The 19,050-nt window shown below is 40.0% G+C and overlaps 2 protein-coding genes across 7 annotated transcripts; one reads left to right on the plus strand and one right to left on the minus strand.

Annotated features, from left to right (window-relative positions):
• Positions 1-440: 440 nt before the first annotated feature.
• On the minus strand, positions 441-16,379 carry nadkb (NAD kinase b). 3 transcript variants are annotated; one of them, XM_069684913.1, is made up of 12 exons: positions 16,257-16,379; positions 9,526-9,819; positions 9,340-9,423; positions 8,646-8,775; positions 6,789-6,897; positions 6,097-6,182; positions 5,529-5,631; positions 5,273-5,433; positions 2,485-2,584; positions 2,234-2,391; positions 1,430-1,512; positions 441-1,330 (listed from the first exon to the last, which is right to left on the minus strand). In XM_069684913.1, the coding sequence occupies exons 2-12, from the start codon at positions 9,816-9,818 to the stop codon at positions 1,171-1,173; spliced, it is 1,467 nt and encodes a 488-aa protein (XP_069541014.1). In that variant the 5' UTR covers position 9,819; positions 16,257-16,379; the 3' UTR covers positions 441-1,170. The 3 variants fall into 3 exon arrangements, with proteins under 3 accessions (XP_069541014.1, XP_069541013.1, XP_069541015.1); XM_069684912.1 differs by lacking the exon at positions 16,257-16,379 and adding an exon at positions 11,076-11,192; XM_069684914.1 differs by lacking the exon at positions 16,257-16,379 and having other exon boundaries at positions 9,513-9,733.
• On the plus strand, positions 12,567-18,951 carry gpr160 (G protein-coupled receptor 160). Of its 4 annotated transcripts, XM_069684916.1 has the most exons (4): positions 12,568-12,630; positions 14,335-14,433; positions 16,303-16,448; positions 16,862-18,951. In XM_069684916.1, the coding sequence occupies exon 4, from the start codon at positions 16,923-16,925 to the stop codon at positions 17,814-17,816; it is 894 nt and encodes a 297-aa protein (XP_069541017.1). In that variant the 5' UTR covers positions 12,568-12,630; positions 14,335-14,433; positions 16,303-16,448; positions 16,862-16,922; the 3' UTR covers positions 17,817-18,951. The 4 variants fall into 4 exon arrangements, with proteins under 4 accessions (XP_069541016.1, XP_069541019.1, XP_069541017.1 ...); XM_069684915.1 differs by lacking the exon at positions 14,335-14,433 and having other exon boundaries at positions 12,567-12,630; XM_069684918.1 differs by lacking the exon at positions 14,335-14,433 and having other exon boundaries at positions 12,567-12,630; positions 16,865-18,951.
• Positions 18,952-19,050: the final 99 nt, after the last annotated feature.

Raw genomic sequence — 19,050 nt, forward strand, 5'->3', positions numbered from 1 at the left:
GTATGAAGGTTAACTCCCATATAATGTGAGAGAACGCTATAACACAATGATCTTAAACCTTGTAAGCAATTTTTAAAAGAGGAACAAAAAAATGAAAGTTTGGACATTTTAATAACAGGTGAAAATAGTGTGTTAAACAAGAACTGAACCTTATAAGCTTAAAGTTTAGATTTTATTTTTCAGGACTTTTGGATCAGACTGCAATAGTTGCATCTAGTTGAAGCTGATTAACTGAGTGTAATTTGTACCTGATAAACGGTTAATGTTTAATCAGTGAGGAGCTATTTTTTTTTAATATTTAAGGGTGTCTAAGGAGGTTCACTCATCTGTAGATTGTATTTTGAAAAGTCATTACTTAATGCTGTCAAATCAGAGTTTAATTTTTTGTGCTGAAGATACATGCTATAGTCTGATGAGGTCCTGTAAAAGACTTTGACAACTTCACTTCAACAGTTTATTAATGATCATGAAAACAACACGGCCGGTGGAAGTTTGGTTTTCTTCCACTACATGCAATCTGACTCAGCAGAGACTAACTTTAAAAAGAAACATAAGAATCCTTTACAGCTTCTGAAAGTCGGCTCTTGATGCTCACACAGAACAGTAAAGTAGTCTTTGGCTAGGAAGTACAGTTTTAAGCCCACATCATGAAAATAGATAAATATCACATAAATAAGACATTAAATACATTTATGTTCCTGTATGTACACATTTTACATTTACATCATTTAATCTAATATAATCTGCCAGTTTACCATTAAGACCTAAAGTTTACAGACTTATCATCACATGGATGATTAAGTGCTTCAAGTCCCAAAGAAACGTCATTTATTCAGACTATTTTCATATCGAAATAATTTAAATAAGAGAAACGTGCACTCCCCGTGTAAGCGACACATGAAATGAGTGTATATTAGTACTGGAATTTAATGAAATGTGTACTTACATTTAAAATATTGTAGCACAGTAAACTCACTGTACATGCTATTTATAAGGCTAATGTAACACTACTCTGGCTGTAGACACACATGCTCTCTCTCTCAGTCCTGTGTTTGTGTCATGAAAACCACTGCAGGTAGCCCTCATGGTTCTCCCAGAACAACTCTCACTCACTCTGCTGCTGCGGAGAGCCTCAAAGTAACGTCTTTAACCTGAAAAGCCTCCGCTGATTCAGTTTTCTGTGTCTGATGAGTCCGAGACGTCGGCCAGTCGCGCCTGCCTCTTGCGTACGTTCCAGTGCAAACACTGAGCGAGGCTTTCGAACCAGTCGTACACCAGGTCGTGGCAGCAGATGGAGGGCACTGGGTAACAAGATGTGGTGATCTTAATACTGTTGGGATAAAAGCATTAAGCAAATTAATCCTTAATTGAGGGAAAAGAAATCGGTACAATGAAACAGCAGATGACAATGTGGGTTAATGAATGTTACCAGTCTCCATGTTGGATCTCCTGTCGCTTCCTGCCGTCAAAGGACACCCAGGCTGTGTTTCTGGCATCAGGGGACAACGTGATCTGTTTTTAAGAAGAAAGACTGCATTTATAACAGGGCTCAGAGTCTTTGCGCTTCTGCAGCTGCATGCTAACTTGCTCACAAAGACAATGCTAACATGCGGACGATTAGCAGGTTTACCCCGTGATTTAAATCGCAATTTAACAGTAGTTTGTACTGCATCTGCCCCTTGAATGTACATACTGTTTGCATTCACTTGGGACATAGTGCCTTACCATAACACTGCACCTTTGACCCTTTTGCTCACATATCTGTTTCAGTCCATAGTGCAAAAATGTAATATTCATACTGCAAAATGCAAACAAATGTAGAAAAACATTCTGGCATTTTTGGCTTATTGCATTTTACATAAATGCATTGATGCATCTTCTGGCGTTCTGGCGCAGGAGCATCAGTATATGACTTGTTAAATATATATGATAGATAATGCATGTAACTTATATAATATATGCACAGAACAGCACCACTGAGAGAACAGTGGCCTTGAGAACTTCTGTATCTCAAAAGAATAAACATGCATGGTGCTGTGAGTCCGTCAAACATTAACAGGGGTGAGTGAAAACATGACACAACTGTGATGTAATAGACAGAGAGACCAGAAACTAGGAGCACCTTTTAAAGATTAGTTTTGGTATATTGATGTAAATATATTTTTTTACCCTCTAAACTCGATATTTGTATTACTTTTAATAAATCCACATTGGTCTGGCTCTTAATTCTCACCATGAGCTCCACCCCAGCAGGGACGACGATGGGCCTGAAGGAGAGCGAGTGGGGGCAGATGGGTGTGACCATGATGGCGGGTACATTGGGGTGGATCATAGAGGCTCCTGCTGCAGCTGCGTACGCCGTGCTTCCTGTAGGTGTGGACACAATCACACCTGCAGGACAGTCAGGGAAGGGAGGATGTTAACCAGTGATGTGTGAAAACAAATGTCTTTCAGTTCAGGAAAGAAGTGTTTGACTGCTCTTACCATCTCCCTGCACTGAGGTGATGAGTCGTCCATCGAGGTACAGGTCCACATTGGACAGATAGGAGGACGGGCCTCGGTCCACCACCACCTCATTTAACACCTGAACAAACAGACAGAAATACACAATCCTCTAATAAGACATTTCAGTAGATTTTTTATATGAGTTTGTATCAAAACAATGATTGAGATGAATATATCTCAGACAAAATATTCCCAGAGACTCATATATAGAAAATTAGACCGATGACCACTGATAAGATATCATGTTACTGCAGTGCCATCTATAGGCCAGATGCCATAACTTTATTACATGTTTAAGTGCATTAATATAACTGTTTGTGCGTTATGTTTGGGTTTCTCCATGGATGATTTCCTCTTTTCCAGAGTCGATAGCAAAGAAGTTATCGAATAGGTGTGAAAAACGGGTTTTGAAAAATCTGTTTTGGAAAATAAGAAGTGAACGTTGTGTAAAGTGCTTCATGAAGGGCCACACTATGTCTATCCACAACAAAAACAACACTATTTTATCCTCTGTCCATGGCCTAAATCTGCACAATCATTTAGTTGATACCTGTGATTTATTGACTCATCCAGCTAACAACAAACAGACAGCTCAAAACAACCTCTCTGGCAGAGATGATAATGGCATGACAACGGCACTGCCCCCGCTGTATAATGTGGTGTGGAGCACAATAGGGAAGTCTTCAAAATGTAATTCCTTTTCCCAGACAGGAAATATGAATCTAAATGTAATCAATACACTCAATAAATCAGGCAGCAGCAGACGCAGGGTTACAGTCGTTTCACTCCCACATTAAAGCAGGAAAGTACACGCAGAGACAAACGGCACACACACCATGTTGCACGCTGTCACACAGAGAGCGGCAGCATGAGCAGTGATGTCTGCCAGATGTACTGACGTCAGCTGAGCTCAGAGCAAACATCCTGCAGGATAAAGCAGACGTGATGTAATGTGAGCTCAAACTCCGGTTCAGAGAAACCAAAAGTATCTGTCTGTCTGTCTTTAATCATCTCATCGATGAGAGACAGACGCTACACTGACCCTGTGTGTGTGTGTGTGTGTGTGAGACTGCAGCGGTGAGGCACGTTGTTTAGTTACACAGCGTGTCAGACTGAGAGCGTCAGACCTCACTTAATATCCATTTGGCGTGGACAGCGCTGTTGACGCCACAGTTTCCATGGCAACGGGGCTCTGAAGAACTTCAACAACATCCGACTTGCTCACTCACACATGCAGCAGCTTTATTATGACTGTCGCCGTGGCAACCCGGCTCGCTTACCGAGCTGCAGACACACCTGCGAACGCACGAACATGGCCCGATGAGACAACGGGACATTTAACACACATACATACAGACAACACACACACAAGCCTTCGTCATCATTATGGGCTCACAGCGTCCTGTTATGGGAGTGATCAGGAACTCATAAAGAGGATAAAATCCAATCAGACGAGCCCTTTTACAAGAAACAATAATGTTCTTTAAACATTCCTGTTTGTTTCCACTGCATACGGAGAAACATGAAGATGAGACCAATAACTGATTTTAGTAAAGGACATCATGTGAGACGCATTTTCTCACACGATGAATAACGACATAGAGTTATCATGTGGCGTTTGGTATTTTACGGTTGTGTGACTCTGATGTTTGCGTGACAGTAATGAATTAATGTAAAAGGAGACTAAAAGCTCTGACGTCTATCCTCAGATGATCTGCTGAGGATTAAAGGTTATCTATCTGTCTTTGGTTCATAAAATATAACAAGCAGCAAATTAACCTTTGAGTCAGTCTCTCTCTTTCATACTGTCTCTCTTTATCCTGCTTTCTTTTTACATAGAAACATAACTTCAGGCTTAATACGCCTAATTAGAAATATCTGAAACACTCTCTCTAACATTGACTCTCACTCACACTGTTTAGTGAACAAATCTGCTTGAAGTTTAGTTTAATCATGAATCAAGACCTTTGAATGGCCAACTCATTGTGACTTTAAACAGCTGCTGCTCTGGTCTACAAGTGATGATGTAATAATACTTATGATTAACCAAGATCTGTGTTTGAAATAAGAAGGAGTTATAACAAAAGTAACTAAAATGTAAAAAAAAGAATCGCTTATTTTACATAGTCTGCATGTCTTATATATTCTGTCTGAAATTGTAGTTTGTTTTTACTTCTGTTCCAACCCGGGAAGGACCTGGCTGCCCATCAGTATCAACTTTAAATTATGTTACATTCAGGCAGGGTAACTCCAATCCCCCTCCCACACCTAACTGGTAAGAGTGCAGGCAAAGTGGGATTAAAGCTGGAAACTGAGTGGAAGGAGTGGACAAATCTGTTTGACACCAGGAAAACCATCCAAGAGTTTAATAATTGACCAAGCAGCAAGATCACATAACTTCTGTGCTATCAGGAGGTGCTGCCCCAGAGCGGGGACTTTTCTTGTAAATGGTTCGGTATTATTAGTAGTCTTCAGGTGATAGGTAAGTGAGCCTCCCGTGTTCTTAAATTGGTTCCTGGGCCCCTTTAAAGGTTTTTTTAATTGAAAAGGGGCTGCAGCTTTACCATGCTTTGTGTGCTAAAGAACTTTTATCAACATAAATGATGAAGACTAAGAAAACAAAGATCAACAGATTAGAATCATGCTGATGTAAACAAACAGTCCAGTAGCTTATTAACCCCTGATCCCCACGCTTAAGCTCATTTAGAGCCACCTGGACACTCCTTTGTAAACAAAAGGTGCATTACAAAGAGCTCTTTGTTCTCACCTGAAGCTGCAGAGTGACCTTCCCCGCCTCACTGTTGGTGTGTCCATGAGGAAGGAGTCCATTGTGTTCCTGTTGCTGCTGTTGCGGCTGCCCTGCTCTCTGGAGCATGTCCTTCACCACCTTCACCTTCAGACGACTGCGCAGGGTGATGGCTGCATTGCCTGAAAACACACACGCGTATGAGCAAACATCAATGGCTTTAATATGCAAATTATAAACAACAACAGAAAGGATTTTATATGAAGCTCCAGTCTACCTTCAAACACTTTGGCCACTTCGGTCTTGTAGGAATCGAATTTGAAGGGTGTCAAGAAACCCAAAGAGCCGAGGTGAAACGCCATAACGGGGGGGACGCTGCCCTGCAGGAAAAGATAACAGCGGCATGTAAGAATCAGTCTGAGAGATCTGCTGGATTCACAATCAGCAGAACCAAAAGCTGGCTGTACTTACACATTTTCCAAAGGCTGTTGTGATAAACATAACAGACATATATTCATGAGAGAGAGCTCAGTATGAACAACTATAGTAAACCAAATACTCACCATATGTGTGAGTACACGAAGAGTACACCTATGATAATTAGCCACAGCGCCTTGTGTCATGTGTTCATGTCTTAAATTGATGTTCTGCATGTCACACATGCTGGCAAAACTACTAAAACAGGCATCACAGAATGAAAAATCTTTTTTTATACTTATTACATTTACAGGGATAGACATCGGCTAGTTTATCTTTTAAAGTAATTGTATGTAGTGTAAAATGTTTAAGAAGTCTGACTGCAGCTGCTTCAGTCTGCACCGATCTGTCGATACAAGTGCAATTACCTGGAAGAGAGAGGAGGCGTAGAGCAGAGTCCCATCTCCACCCAGACAGATGATGAGGTCTATGCAGTCAGAGATATCATCATAGCCTGCAGGCAAACACAAACAAGAATATATTCAATTTCACCAAGCTAAGCAAGTGGACAAATATGGTTATCGTAAAGACAAATTGCAACAAGACAAACAAAGCAAAACCTTTTCTACAACATTGATGTGATCTGTCGCAGGCTATAGAGCATCTCTCTGTGCTTTGTCAGCAGCTCAGCTGGCGTGACATATCATCTGATGTGCAGAGCAGCTAGCTTGCAAAATGCCAAATTCAAAGACATGTAGAAGGACATCCTCGTATTTAAGCAATACTGCATTTGACAAACATGTATAATAAAAACTCATCTTTATGTGGCAAGCCTAACAATATGCAAGTATGGATTCTTGCTAGTTATTTGACATATCAGGATTGTACATGTAAGATGTAAACGTATGTACTCTATGTATGTTAACTATTCTATCAACTAATCGACTGCACGTGCAGCCTGTTACAGTTGCTCCTTTCTGATTCTGAAAAGACTCAAGTAAAGTACAACTTCCTGAAATGTGTACCTTAGTTAAGAACTTGAGTAAATATACTTAAATACGTTGCATTAGTGTGCGTGTCTGTATTGTGCAGCAGGTGGTAGGACACTCAGGAATGTCACCCTCTCTGAAGGTGCAGAGCTGATTGCGGATGGAGCCGAACGCCTCGTCCTTGGACAGCGTAGCGTCGTCTGCCACCCTGCGCTCCACGTACACCATCATCTGCTTCTCCTGATACACAGAGACACGCTTTAGTGACAACAGCCCAAACACACACAGGCACCTCTCAAAGGTACCCTCCCTGAAATGTCAAAGTTAAACATATGCCAAACATGTGTACTTTAATATGACAGTGTTCGTATGGAACGCAGATACATGAGTTTGCTGGCCGTCGTCGACCGTCTCGTAACAGACAGCACAGCTTGTTTTGCAAACATGTGGTTGAAAGGTGTTGTAACTGCAGGAGACCAGACTGATAAACTTCATGTCTGGGTCATTTCCTGTTCTTTCCTTTTTTTTGTTACACTTGTTGCTCTTCAGGGGCACAAATGTTTCAGCAGACACACTGTTCCATGACGCATTGTTCTACAACATTTACCTTAACAACACGAACACTGGCTCCAAGGACAAAACTATAACTGAAATCAAGACAACTGACAATCTGATGTAATACATACAGTATACTAACGATGTAAAACATTTGCACCTTTTTAACCTGTGGATTCTACTCGCCTGTACTTAGCCTGTCCCAGAACAAAAATGTAGATGTTCAGCTAAAGCAGAGCAGAAGGTGGATGAGCTCTGAGTGCTGCAGTTGCAGAAGGTGATGGTTTCAATGCAGCTGATATTGTCAATGGAGTTTAATGCAGTTAAACAATATCAATACAATATGATGTGATGTGATACCATATGTAGGCAATAGTGATATTTAAGGTGATCTCAACACAAACCCAGGGTTTCTGCAGGGTGCACTGACTTTTTATTTCACATAGAAGGCAATTTATCAGGACAAAGTATGACAGCATTGCCTACAACTATTTACTCTTATCACAATTCTGTCATAACTTCCAAGCAGGAAATAATAATAATAACTCCTAACAATATATCTAATTAAATCAACATGGTCTTGATAAACAGCAGCATGCATAGAAGCCAATTAAAAATGATTATGCACATGCAAACTTAAAACAGAGTTTCCTCATGATGAGAATATGAACTTTGAAGCTGCAGCAGCTCACAGCAGAGACAGTGTTTGTTCTAAGTCTGATGGTTCTGACTGAAACACATGATTGAACAGCCTCGTGTGGACATGTGCCGCTGTTACAACAGTTCCAGTTTTAGTTTATGACCCTTGACAGGACACCACGTGACTCAAACTAATTCTATAACTGTCAATGCTGTCTACAACAGGCAATAGAAATTGTCTAAGACATTTTTTTAAAATTATTATCTTTTAAGGTATTAAGTCAATACTTTTTCAGTCTTTTGGAGACCCACAGAAACCTGAAACCACAATTCTGGGATTTTAGATATCTGTCCATTTTTTTTTCAAAGAATCATTTTAACGTATTTTGTATTAGTGTATTTATTTTTAGTTTTAATGCTTACTCTTTTGTTTAATAAACGCAGATCTGCCATACAGTTACTTCTCTCATGTTTTGTTCAATAAAGCGATGATTTGCTACCGCTGTGGAATTTTCTGACTGGAAAAATCTTACAACTCAAGTGAGATCAGCTGTGTAGTTTTAATGCGATCAAACCTCATATTTATATGATCAGAAAAAGACAGATTGGGTCTGTTATTCAGTGCAAATAAACGATGTGTTGTTAATGTGTGTAACCAAAATAAAAAGCATCCCAAAGCATCAGAGAGACTCAGAATCTGTTTTCTATTATGCTTTTAGATATCAAAGTCTGCCTCCTTAATCGCACGGTATCGTCTTAAAACATGTATGATAACAAATCCTGTGAGACCTTACCTCCACTAGAAACCTGCAGAGCTCTTTGAAAGGCTCCACGAGGCTTTCATCTCTGATTTTCCTGATGACAAGCACATTGACAGGAGGTTTATTCCAGGTAAGCCGCTGGCTGGCTGGGTCCTGGATGTGCCTGTGACACAGAAACAAACACAAGTGAACAAACTCATAAAATATAACATGAACAAACTCATAAAACACACTCATATGTAAAGAAACACAGAAACAGACCAAATACACTGTGTACAATAGAGTTGACTGTTGAATAATCCCATTATCTCCTCAGTTTGACAAGCCTTATCTCATCTTAAGAGTAAAGTAAAGATTCATTTACAGTCTTAACAGCTGCAGTCATTTATTAACTGAAGCAGTGAGGTCCAAACTCAACATATCACAATGTAAAAACTCTCTCACTCTTCTTTACCGTTTGTCTCCCTCCTCCTTTGCGTGGCGGACAACAGGCATTTTGTGTGTTTTCAGATCAAGTCCAAGGAAACACTCTTGAGACCAAGTGACATTAAGCATCTGTAGTCTCTTCTGTTAGCCATCCCATTTCAAGTCACATCCAATCACAGCATACTCATTTTTATCTTATCTAACACGGTTACACAAGCCTTTCTGTGTCAACGGCCGCAATAACAAACAAAGTATAATCTGTGCACACAAATTTCCACTCATTCAGCGCCCTCAAGCTTACATGACTGAAGATGGGTTGGGAAGAATACAGGCTTTGGGTCCGAAGTGAGTGGCTGGGTATGGTCCATGTAGAAAGTGGGCTCTCCTGTGTGGAGGGAAAAAAAGAGGAGGATAAGTCAAGACACTATCACCTCATGTCCGGGGCAACAGTGGTATGGCGGACCAGCTGGCGACCTGCAGTTCAAACCTCTTAGGAGAGCTTTCCGCTGCGTCGCTCGCCGAGCCAGAGGGCTCCAAGTGCTCGTGTTGGCCTGGCAACCTCCGCCGCTCAATCTCCCATAGCAGCTGTTCATGACCGCCCCCCCGCCGCTGCAACTTCGTCCCCTTCTTACGTCTCCTTGGTGACTTGGACGGGTGCTCCCTGTGCTTGGAGGACCTGGCTGACTCGGACAGCTGACCAGAGGGCGCTGAGGGCTGTGCCATGCCTCTATCCGGCACAGCCAGGGGCCCACATGATGGACTGGTTTCTGAATTCTCCATTCTGCAAGGAAGGAACAAACAAACTTCAGTTACATGATATTTTAAAGACAAAACTAACTATAAGAGGTATCTTTAACTAATTTAAACTATTTAAAAATGGCCAACTGTTTGTTGTTTACTTGAGGAGTCAGTTGCAATAAAATTAAGTGCAAACTGTTAAAATTAGTCAAAAACAATCAAAAGATGAACTAACTAAATTTAACAGTAGTTTATTAGCTGCTAAGGGTATTAACTGATGATGCTGCCGAATAACAATTACAATACAGCCCTTTTCTATTTTACATTACTAAATAACTTTCATCTTCGGATGTTCTCTGTTAGCCACTCTAAGACATACTTTAAGGCTCGACACTCAGAGGGGTGTGCGTTTGTTTTTAAGGTGTTTACAAGAGCAAATGTTTAACCCAGGAAAAAATATAGATTTTTTTAATTGGTGAAGATTTTAGCTTTAGTTACATACCAAACAGAAATAAGGATTTGCATAATGCTGTATAGGGCTGGGCGATATGGCCAAAATCCTATACCACGATATGTGATTTTTTTATATCTCGATAAGGAGATATATCATGATATATCATGTTTTCTGGTAATTAAAAAATAATTAGTCTATATGAAATAACCACATGGTAAAGCCTATTTTTGGATGATCCAGTGTAAATTAAAAACTTGACAAATAAATATAATAATCCTTTTCTGAACGTAAATGTCCATGTTACAGCGCCTCCCACTATGGTTGCTCCAGGTTCACGCCCACGTGCAAGGATTAGAACGTAATGACATCACGATAGAGACGATATAGAAAAACACATATGATAGACATTTTCATTGTTTTAACAATATCTATTGTCATATTGCCCAGCCCTAATCTGTATATTACAAAACACACAATTGATCTGAATACAAAAATGCAATATTGGGTAAATAAATCAGCGAGCTGAGACATAAACAAGCTAACCTAAATCACTCGGAACACAACATAGCCTAAACTTTAGCATTTACAGTTACATTGATTCTCTTCCCTGTAGTGACCTTAGCCCACAGTCAAATATAGATAACCGTTTTCATATTAAGACATTACTCTTATTTCAGCAGTAAACGGACACAGAAAGAACACAATACCCGTTAGAAGTGAGTCAATCTAACGGTTCTTTAAAAGCCGTTGGTCTGTTGACAGCTACCGCTACATTGCCACCCTTGCTAGCTAATCCGGTCTGAACAGTCATTGGTCTGAACCCTCTGGATGAAATGAAGCCTTACTGTGTCAGAAAGAAGCAAGCATGCTCATATCACAAAAGAGATCACCGAGCGTGTTCAGACGCTGTACTTAAAAATAGAACCGTCAAACTCTAAAACGGACTTGTTACACAATTTCGAGCATGCATAACCATAGTGCATTACCGAGAAGGGAGGTGGGAGTGACGTTTCTAACGGCTCGGTTCAGGAGCATCAGTAAGGGCTGATTGCTGCGCAGGAGGGAGGTTCAGCGGAAGGAACACCGCCTCCACGTTCAGTGGTTGATATAGATTACCCTGCATTCACGTGGTGTCGTAACAATTGGTTTCAAACCGGGAAAATTCACGTGTAGGCTTCCCCAAGTGGGACCAACGACTCGGAAAGTCGGAAAAAAGTTCTGGTACAGCACTTGCCGAGTTGAAACACATTGCGCAGGAACATGGCGGACCAAAGTAAATGTTGGGTAGTGATCAAAAACGTTGTATCAATCCGCGTACATCATATCCATTTTTATCTAATTTTTAATATGTAACATGGTAATAGGTTCAATCATAAGTTGCTGTCCACGTGGACTGACCTAGATCAATTTTATGTAAAATACAACACATTTTATGTGAAGAGTCCATTTTGTTTTTACGACTTAAAGCTCGTGAACAAGAAAAGTCGATCTCCCAACTCGGGAAATGGAATAATCCGATGAGCACTGGAATGCAGCATTTCAACAGTGAATTTAGTTTGGAGTCGTGAATGTTCCAACGAAAAAAGTAGAGAAATGTACAGTATTTACTTATAAAGTGTTTACTTTTATCAGTTAATAAATGCATGGATTAAAAAGGCTAGTCTAATATTTTAAAAACGGTTCAATAATTTTTGACCATACCAATATCACAAAGCTACATAATACACAGACAGTACGAGGGTGGATACAACCATAATAAGAATTAACTATTAATATATGAGAATAAATATAATAGAATAAATATGAATATATTTCTGTGAATAAATGTCACACTGTGCAAAGTTGTATTTATTTCCACTCATCTCCCTGCTACACCAGCATTTCCAATAAAGGCTTGAATTATCTTTGACTAACAGAAATACTTAATGTCAGAAATAGAAATATAATATTTCATTTTCACTTCTGCTTCACTGTTGTTGGACCAAGAGTTAGCTTGGTTGAATACTATGAATGATAACTAAACAGAAGGAAACTAGAGTGGATAATGCTCTCTCTTCAAAGTCATACCATGAAACCACACCTTGTTTAGCTTACAATAAATTTAAGGTCTACAAGCTCTTTGCTTCTGTTAAATTGTTTTTTGTTGAAAATCTCTATAGCTCTCCAACTGGATTAAATGATACCTGTAAAGTACTGTTTAATGACTGAACAAATGCCTTAGCATTGTTCAGTCAGTTGTGTTGTCTTACTGGATGTCCCTTCTTTTAACCACGCCTTCTGTAGAAAGCTTTTTGATATTACAGCTGCACTGAAACTTGATCCAGCACATTTGAATACCTCGGACAAGGAAACAGACGTACACACGGTTGCATTTAACATCAGATGACTGCATTCACAAAGGTAATAAATCACCTTTCTTTGCTTGTGTTTGTTTTAAGTATGTGAGAGTGTTGTGATGCACATTTTAATGCCAAATCAGAGAGGGAAAATGTGAGGCTGACTTTGGTAAATTAGTCTCAGCATTGTCACATTTTAATGCGTAGATGATATGAATATAATGAAAACATACTTAATTCAAACATTTGCCTCTCTTGGTAAGTTCTCCCTCTGATGATCAATTTAACAGAGTTAAATGTAAGAAGCTGTTCCTGTGTCAACATTAAATCAATGGAAAGATATTATTCTGGGCTGCCCCACCTGTTTGCTATTAACTTTACAGAACAAAAACAAGAACACGGGAACGCATTTAGTACGATATGGCTGCAGGGTCAATCAGGAAAGGGACAAGGATGCAATTTAAGAGAAACATAAACATCCAAATTCTTGTGTGCTATTTTAATCTGAGGATCATGTACTTCTGAATTCACAAGAGTCCTTATATGGTAGAATAAACCCCGCTATTTCCCATAATTTCCCCTCTGGGATAATTAACGTATTTCTGATTCTGGTTCTGGTTATGCTCCATGATGGTTTATTGTTTCCCTCGCAAATGTTCACAAACTATCAGAAAATTCCCCTGCTGCTACCATCCAAAATAAAAATGACTATTTTAGCAGTGCCTCCATCCAGATGTAACATTTAACAAGACAAAAATACTGTAAATGTTCTATTGATATGGATATTTTTTCTATGTTCAATGTATTTACACCGTACATCAAAGTTAAGGCAACATATCTGATAACTCGTTAGCAACAGTCAGCTGGGACAGACTCCAGCCCCCCTGCGACCCTAGAAAGGATGAGCAGTATAGATAATGGATGAAGGGTTGGGTTAACAGCTTACGTTGGCATTCAGCTACTTAGCAAGGAATATAGCATATGCCTCTCTATTGTATCATGTAATGTTGCAGAATAAATTTTAAGAGATCAACTGAAGATTAAGAAAAAACTACGACTTGCACATCTGAGTGAGTATATTTGTAAAGAAACCTGCACAGAGTACAAAGGCACCACCTTCATACAGTTTCAATATTTGGCTAATTGACCACTTGGCTCACTCCTTCAACCATCACATATCCCTGCTTATCAGCTGAAAACACACTTCCGTAGAACTTCCTTTCCTTCGCATGCAAGTCTCTCTGGGACGGAGACACGTACACACACACACATAATAATTATAGCAGAACAGGACAGAAACTTCACATCCACATATTATAATGTCCCCAACGCAGAACACAATGCACTCGATCACACAATACTAACACTGTCAAATGGTAAAGTTGGCTAGGAAGAAAATTACTAACTACTCGCTAGTGAATGCATTACTTCAGGCCTTTCCCATTATATTGTGAAACACTATGGAAGTGGTTGAATGCTAATGTTAGCTGTTGTAGCTTATGGGTTATAAAGTTGTTGTTGTAGCTTGAAATATGGCCTGATGCCCCTCCTCGCCAAAACAAGTATCTCTATTAGCTGAGGATGCATCTCACACAGACAATTTCCCGTGTGCAACATGTAAATGGCAAACTTTGAGTGCTTTACACTACTGCCACATTCACCCTTTTATACACACATTCCTACACTGATAGCAACGAATGCTATGCAAAGTACCAAAAAACTAGGAACTTATCCAGTGACATTCTCAGCTGATGGCTATGCATTTCAGAGCAATATGGGTTCAGTGTCTTGCCCCAGACTTCGACATGCGGACTGCAAAGGCCAGGAATTTAACTGCTGATCCACGGACTAGAGGACAACTCGCGTGGTAAGTGGTACTCCTGAAGATCTCAGTTTCGTCCTCTTTAGTGGTACCTATGGCGATAAATGGTAATTGCAGGAGCACACTTCCCAGATATCCAAACAGTTTCGTATATGAAATAACCACATGGTAAAGCCTATTTTTGGATGATCCAGTGTGAATAAAAAATTTGAAAAATAAATATAATAATCCTTTTCTGAACGTAAATGTCCATGTTACAGCGCCTCCCACTATGGTTGCTCCAGGTTCACGCCCACGTGCAAGGATTAGAATGTAATGACATAAAAATAAAGCAGTTCAGCCGCTTGTTTTGAGACATCACGATAGAGACGATATAGAAAAACACATATGATAGACAGATTTTCACATTGTTTTAACAATATCTATTGTCATATTGCCCAGCCCTAATCTGTATATTACAAAACACACAATTGATCTGAATACAAAAATGCAATATTGGGTAAATAAATCAACGAGCTGAGACATAAACAAGCTAACCTAAATCACTCGAAACACAACTTAGCCTAAACTTTAGCATTTACAGTTACATTGATTCTCTTCCCTGTAGTGACCTTAGCCCACAGTCAAATATAGATAACCGTCTTCATATTAAGACATTACTCTTATTTCAGCAGTGACACAGAAAGAACACAATATCCGTTAGAAGTGAGTCAATCTAACGGTTCTTTAAAAGCCGTTGGTCTGTTGACAGCTACCGCTACATTGCCACCCTTGCTAGCTAACCGATCCGGTCTGAACAGTCATTGGTCTGAACCCTCTGGATGAAATGAAGCCTTACTGTGTCAGAAAGAAGGAAACATGCTCATATCACAAAAGAGATCACCGAGCGTGTTCAGACACTGTATTTAAAAATAGAACCGTCAAACTCTAAAACGAACTTGTTACACAATTTCGAGCATGCATAACCATAGTGCATAACCGAGAAGGGAGGTGGGAGTGACGTTTCTAACGGCTCGGTTTGACGTCCACGGTTTTAACTTTTCCTCGCTGATGGTCACTCTCCTTTTCAGACTGTTTGCCTTCATCTGAGCGTCCAATTTGTCTCTTTTTCTTTGGATTTTCACTTATTGTTGAAGTTGTATCTGTAGTCATCGATCTTTTCTTTGTTTGTTCAGCCACAGTAGATTACTGTTTACTCACAAGATAAAAGAAAATGATAACAGAAGATGATGGTTGATTATTTAGAGGGGGATCATGGGAGTTGTATTCCCTATTTTTAAACCAACATTGCAATGAAAATGGATATGGAATGACTCAGGCAGAAGTCATCTTCTCATGTACAGTCACTTCATGCTAATGAAAAAGCAGCAAGTAATGTTAGCTTATTTAAGCAACCCACCAATGTTTTAGTTGGGCTGGATACAGGACTGCTGTATGTTTTAGCAAGGTGTACCAAAGAAAATGACTAGAGGAGAACTTAAGAGTGAGCACAGACACACACACACACACACGATGACTGTGAGCTGTCTTTTTCTCAAGGTATCACCTTGCACCGTCGCAGCCAGAAATGGTAACCCACAGTCTAGTCTGTACCTGTGCTCAATATTGAGATTTTCTGACATGATTACTGCGTCATCTTGGCTTGTTTAACTAAACATGCCTGAGCACGATTAAGAGTCGGTTTTGGTTATAGGGAGGGGCACAAATGTATTGCTGCAAGAAAAACGAGTGCACTGGAATTAACAGACAAAGTGAAAGCACAGGCTCTCTGTATGATTTGTGAGTTGAATGAAAAGCAGAAGTGAAGGATTATGAGGAACTTTCCTCAACATAGCTTTTGAGGAAGCTTGACAAACCTTAAGACATACCTTAAATGCTGAACACTCAGTTCATCTGTTGATTTTGTTCTTTCAGCTGACTGGACTCAAACACCTCCGGTACATCGAGACACTTCAGATTTCTGCTGCAAGTGTTGAACTGAAGACTGCTGTCTAAAGGAAAGGAAGAGCCTGATTACTGTGGGACACGGTCTGCATGCAGACACAGGAAATGTTCAAACGGTAGGTAGAACGAATGTGACATCGTCGTAAAAGTGTATTTCTGAGCTCTTCTCGTCGTCGAAGTGAGCAGGTCTTGTGGAGAAAAAAAAAAAAAAGATGCCATGCATCACAGGTCTCAAAGTTTAGCAACACTGGTTGTTTGTAAATTTATTTCCAGCACTCACTCAGTAGAATCCTATCAGCCCCCAGCTAATGGTTCCTGAAGTGTTTTTGAGTATTAAACTTTGAATAATTAATAACTAATAATGTTTTCTTCTGAACTGTGAAGTAGCTATCATCATTAATGTTTTACTACCAATAAACCACGACTGCTTCCATTATCACACAACTCCACACTTCCTCTCAGCTTTACTGAACATTTTAGTGTTTAATATGTCTTTTTAGATTTAATTTGCTGTTTTTTTCTCCCGCAGCAGCAGATTCTATGTGATGGCCGACAGTGACTAGTTAGAAGCACTCCCGGAACCGCACACCATGAATATGAATATTTCCATCCCTAGCATCCTGCTCAGCCTGGGAGGAAAATGTCTTCTCAACTGGACGCTGGTGTTTATCCAGAGGAAGCACATTTGCAAAAGCTTCATGGGAGTTTTCAGTGTTTCCCTTGCTGTTGTCGACACAATCCTGGCCCTCTTTGTCACCACCATTCACCTCCACACTGATGGATACATCATCCTCCTGGGCTTGAAGCTGACCAGGTTCCATGTATGTTTGCTGGTTCAAATCGTCGGGCAGGTCTACAGTTCTCTGCAGTGGCCTGTCGTAGTCCTTGCCGGTTTAGACCATTTCTGCACTCACACTCGGAGGTTGCAACCCTGCACTTCCAGGACCAGATGGGTTGTCTGCTTATTTGTAACCAGCTTGCTGTGGAACCTCGCTGCTCTCTACGTCTTCCTGCTGTCTGATTTCAGTCCTGTCCTGGAGGATGTGCCTTACAACCAGATTCAACGGTGCTGGGTCTTCCACACCTCTCAGATCCTGCAGGTTGCCATGTTGCTCCTCCTGACTCTGGGCTGTGCTGCGTTGTATGCTGGGTGCCATACACGATTATCAAAAGACCAAATTACACACCAAAGATGTTGTTTACCAGAAAAAGATGTTGTTTACCAAGCCATTCATATTTTCCTGAACACCTGGGCCTTGTTTCTGTTTTTACTGGCAGTGCTTCTCTTGGTACCTGTGGGAATACCTACATACCTGGATCTGAACGTTGCCTGGTTGTGCTTCCTCAACAGCCTCCTGATAGCGGTCATTTTATGTGCAGTCTGCCCAGCCTCACAGCTTGCACAGGGCTTGGCAGCAGTTCCTCCCGACAGCTTCTGTGAGTGGAGATTTAAATTTAGCTCGGCTGCAGAGGACAAAACATGACTGCACCGAGCAAATACACACAGGGAACCTGTTTGATAAAGAGGAATTATCTGTTGAGACCTATATTTCTCAGGGAGAAAACAATTGTTTATATTTACACTAGCTCTGTCGGTAGGACCACGCAACAATATCTCAGGAACTCTTTAATTAGTGAAAATTGTCAATTTAATTTAATGCTAACACGATAAATTGCTCTCATGGTAAACGTTGATCCCATCATGTATTCGGCCCTCAAAGATGGCTATAGGTTGCTCTTAAAGATAATCTACCGACGACATTTTAAAAAAGTCATTTGAAACGTTATTAATGATAAATATCCTCATTTACCGGGGTGAAGTTAGTTAAAACTAACCCTGGTAAGCATTTTGTCATCGTCATTGTGCGAACAGTAGCATGCTAACATTAGCATGTAGCTCAAAAGACGGCATCAGCTAGCTTAAAAAGGACCACACATAGCTACAATTACGACAATTTCTTAAAAACGTTTTCTGGAGCCTTTATCATTAAAAAAATGTTTTAAATGTAATTAAGTACTTTTAAATATACAATAAACCTGCTATTGAGAAAAAGGTCTAGTTACATTGGGTACTCATGTGACCAGGTGGACCACTGGTGGCCAGGCTGTTGCCTCACAGGACAGTCAACAGAGCAGCGCTGCTTCCGATCATATTTCAGATTAAAGGGCAGCTTTTGTTTTTGCTAGTGAGACAGATAACTCATGCAAAACAAAGTATTTTGATACTGCCATGCTCCCAGTAAACCTCCCTTTTTAGGTTTATAAGGAGAAACTTGTGTTTTACCAAGTTTGCTTGTAGGTGTCTTTAGATTGACAGATTGAAAAAAACAATCCAAGAATTTATTTTATATACGTGTGTGTGTGTATAAACATTGGGATGAAGCAGGTGCTTTTTATATTTTTCAACTTTAGCCATTCATGGATGATGTAAGAAGATATACTTCTAATATCACATATTCAGGGCAGTATATTCACTTCCTGTTGATTGACATATTAATAAATAAAATTGTTCTAGCTCTGCACATGTTTATGTGTTTTAGGTAAAATGCCCTGCCTCTTGAGATACTCCTGTACCCTCTTTCATTAAAGTGTGTGCACCACTGGCCTCAGTTTGTTCATATTTTGGAATTACCTTCAACAGCTGTACAACACTGCTGCTGCTTTTTCTCATTATGTTTACACTCATACTGAAGTTCTGAATGATTCATTCAAGTGGTT

The sequence above is a fragment of the Semicossyphus pulcher genome, unplaced genomic scaffold, assembly GCF_022749685.1.
Source record: "Semicossyphus pulcher isolate SPU_LCO1_2020_fin unplaced genomic scaffold, fSemPul1.0.p SCAF_7, whole genome shotgun sequence".
NCBI lineage: Eukaryota > Metazoa > Chordata > Actinopteri > Labriformes > Labridae > Semicossyphus > Semicossyphus pulcher.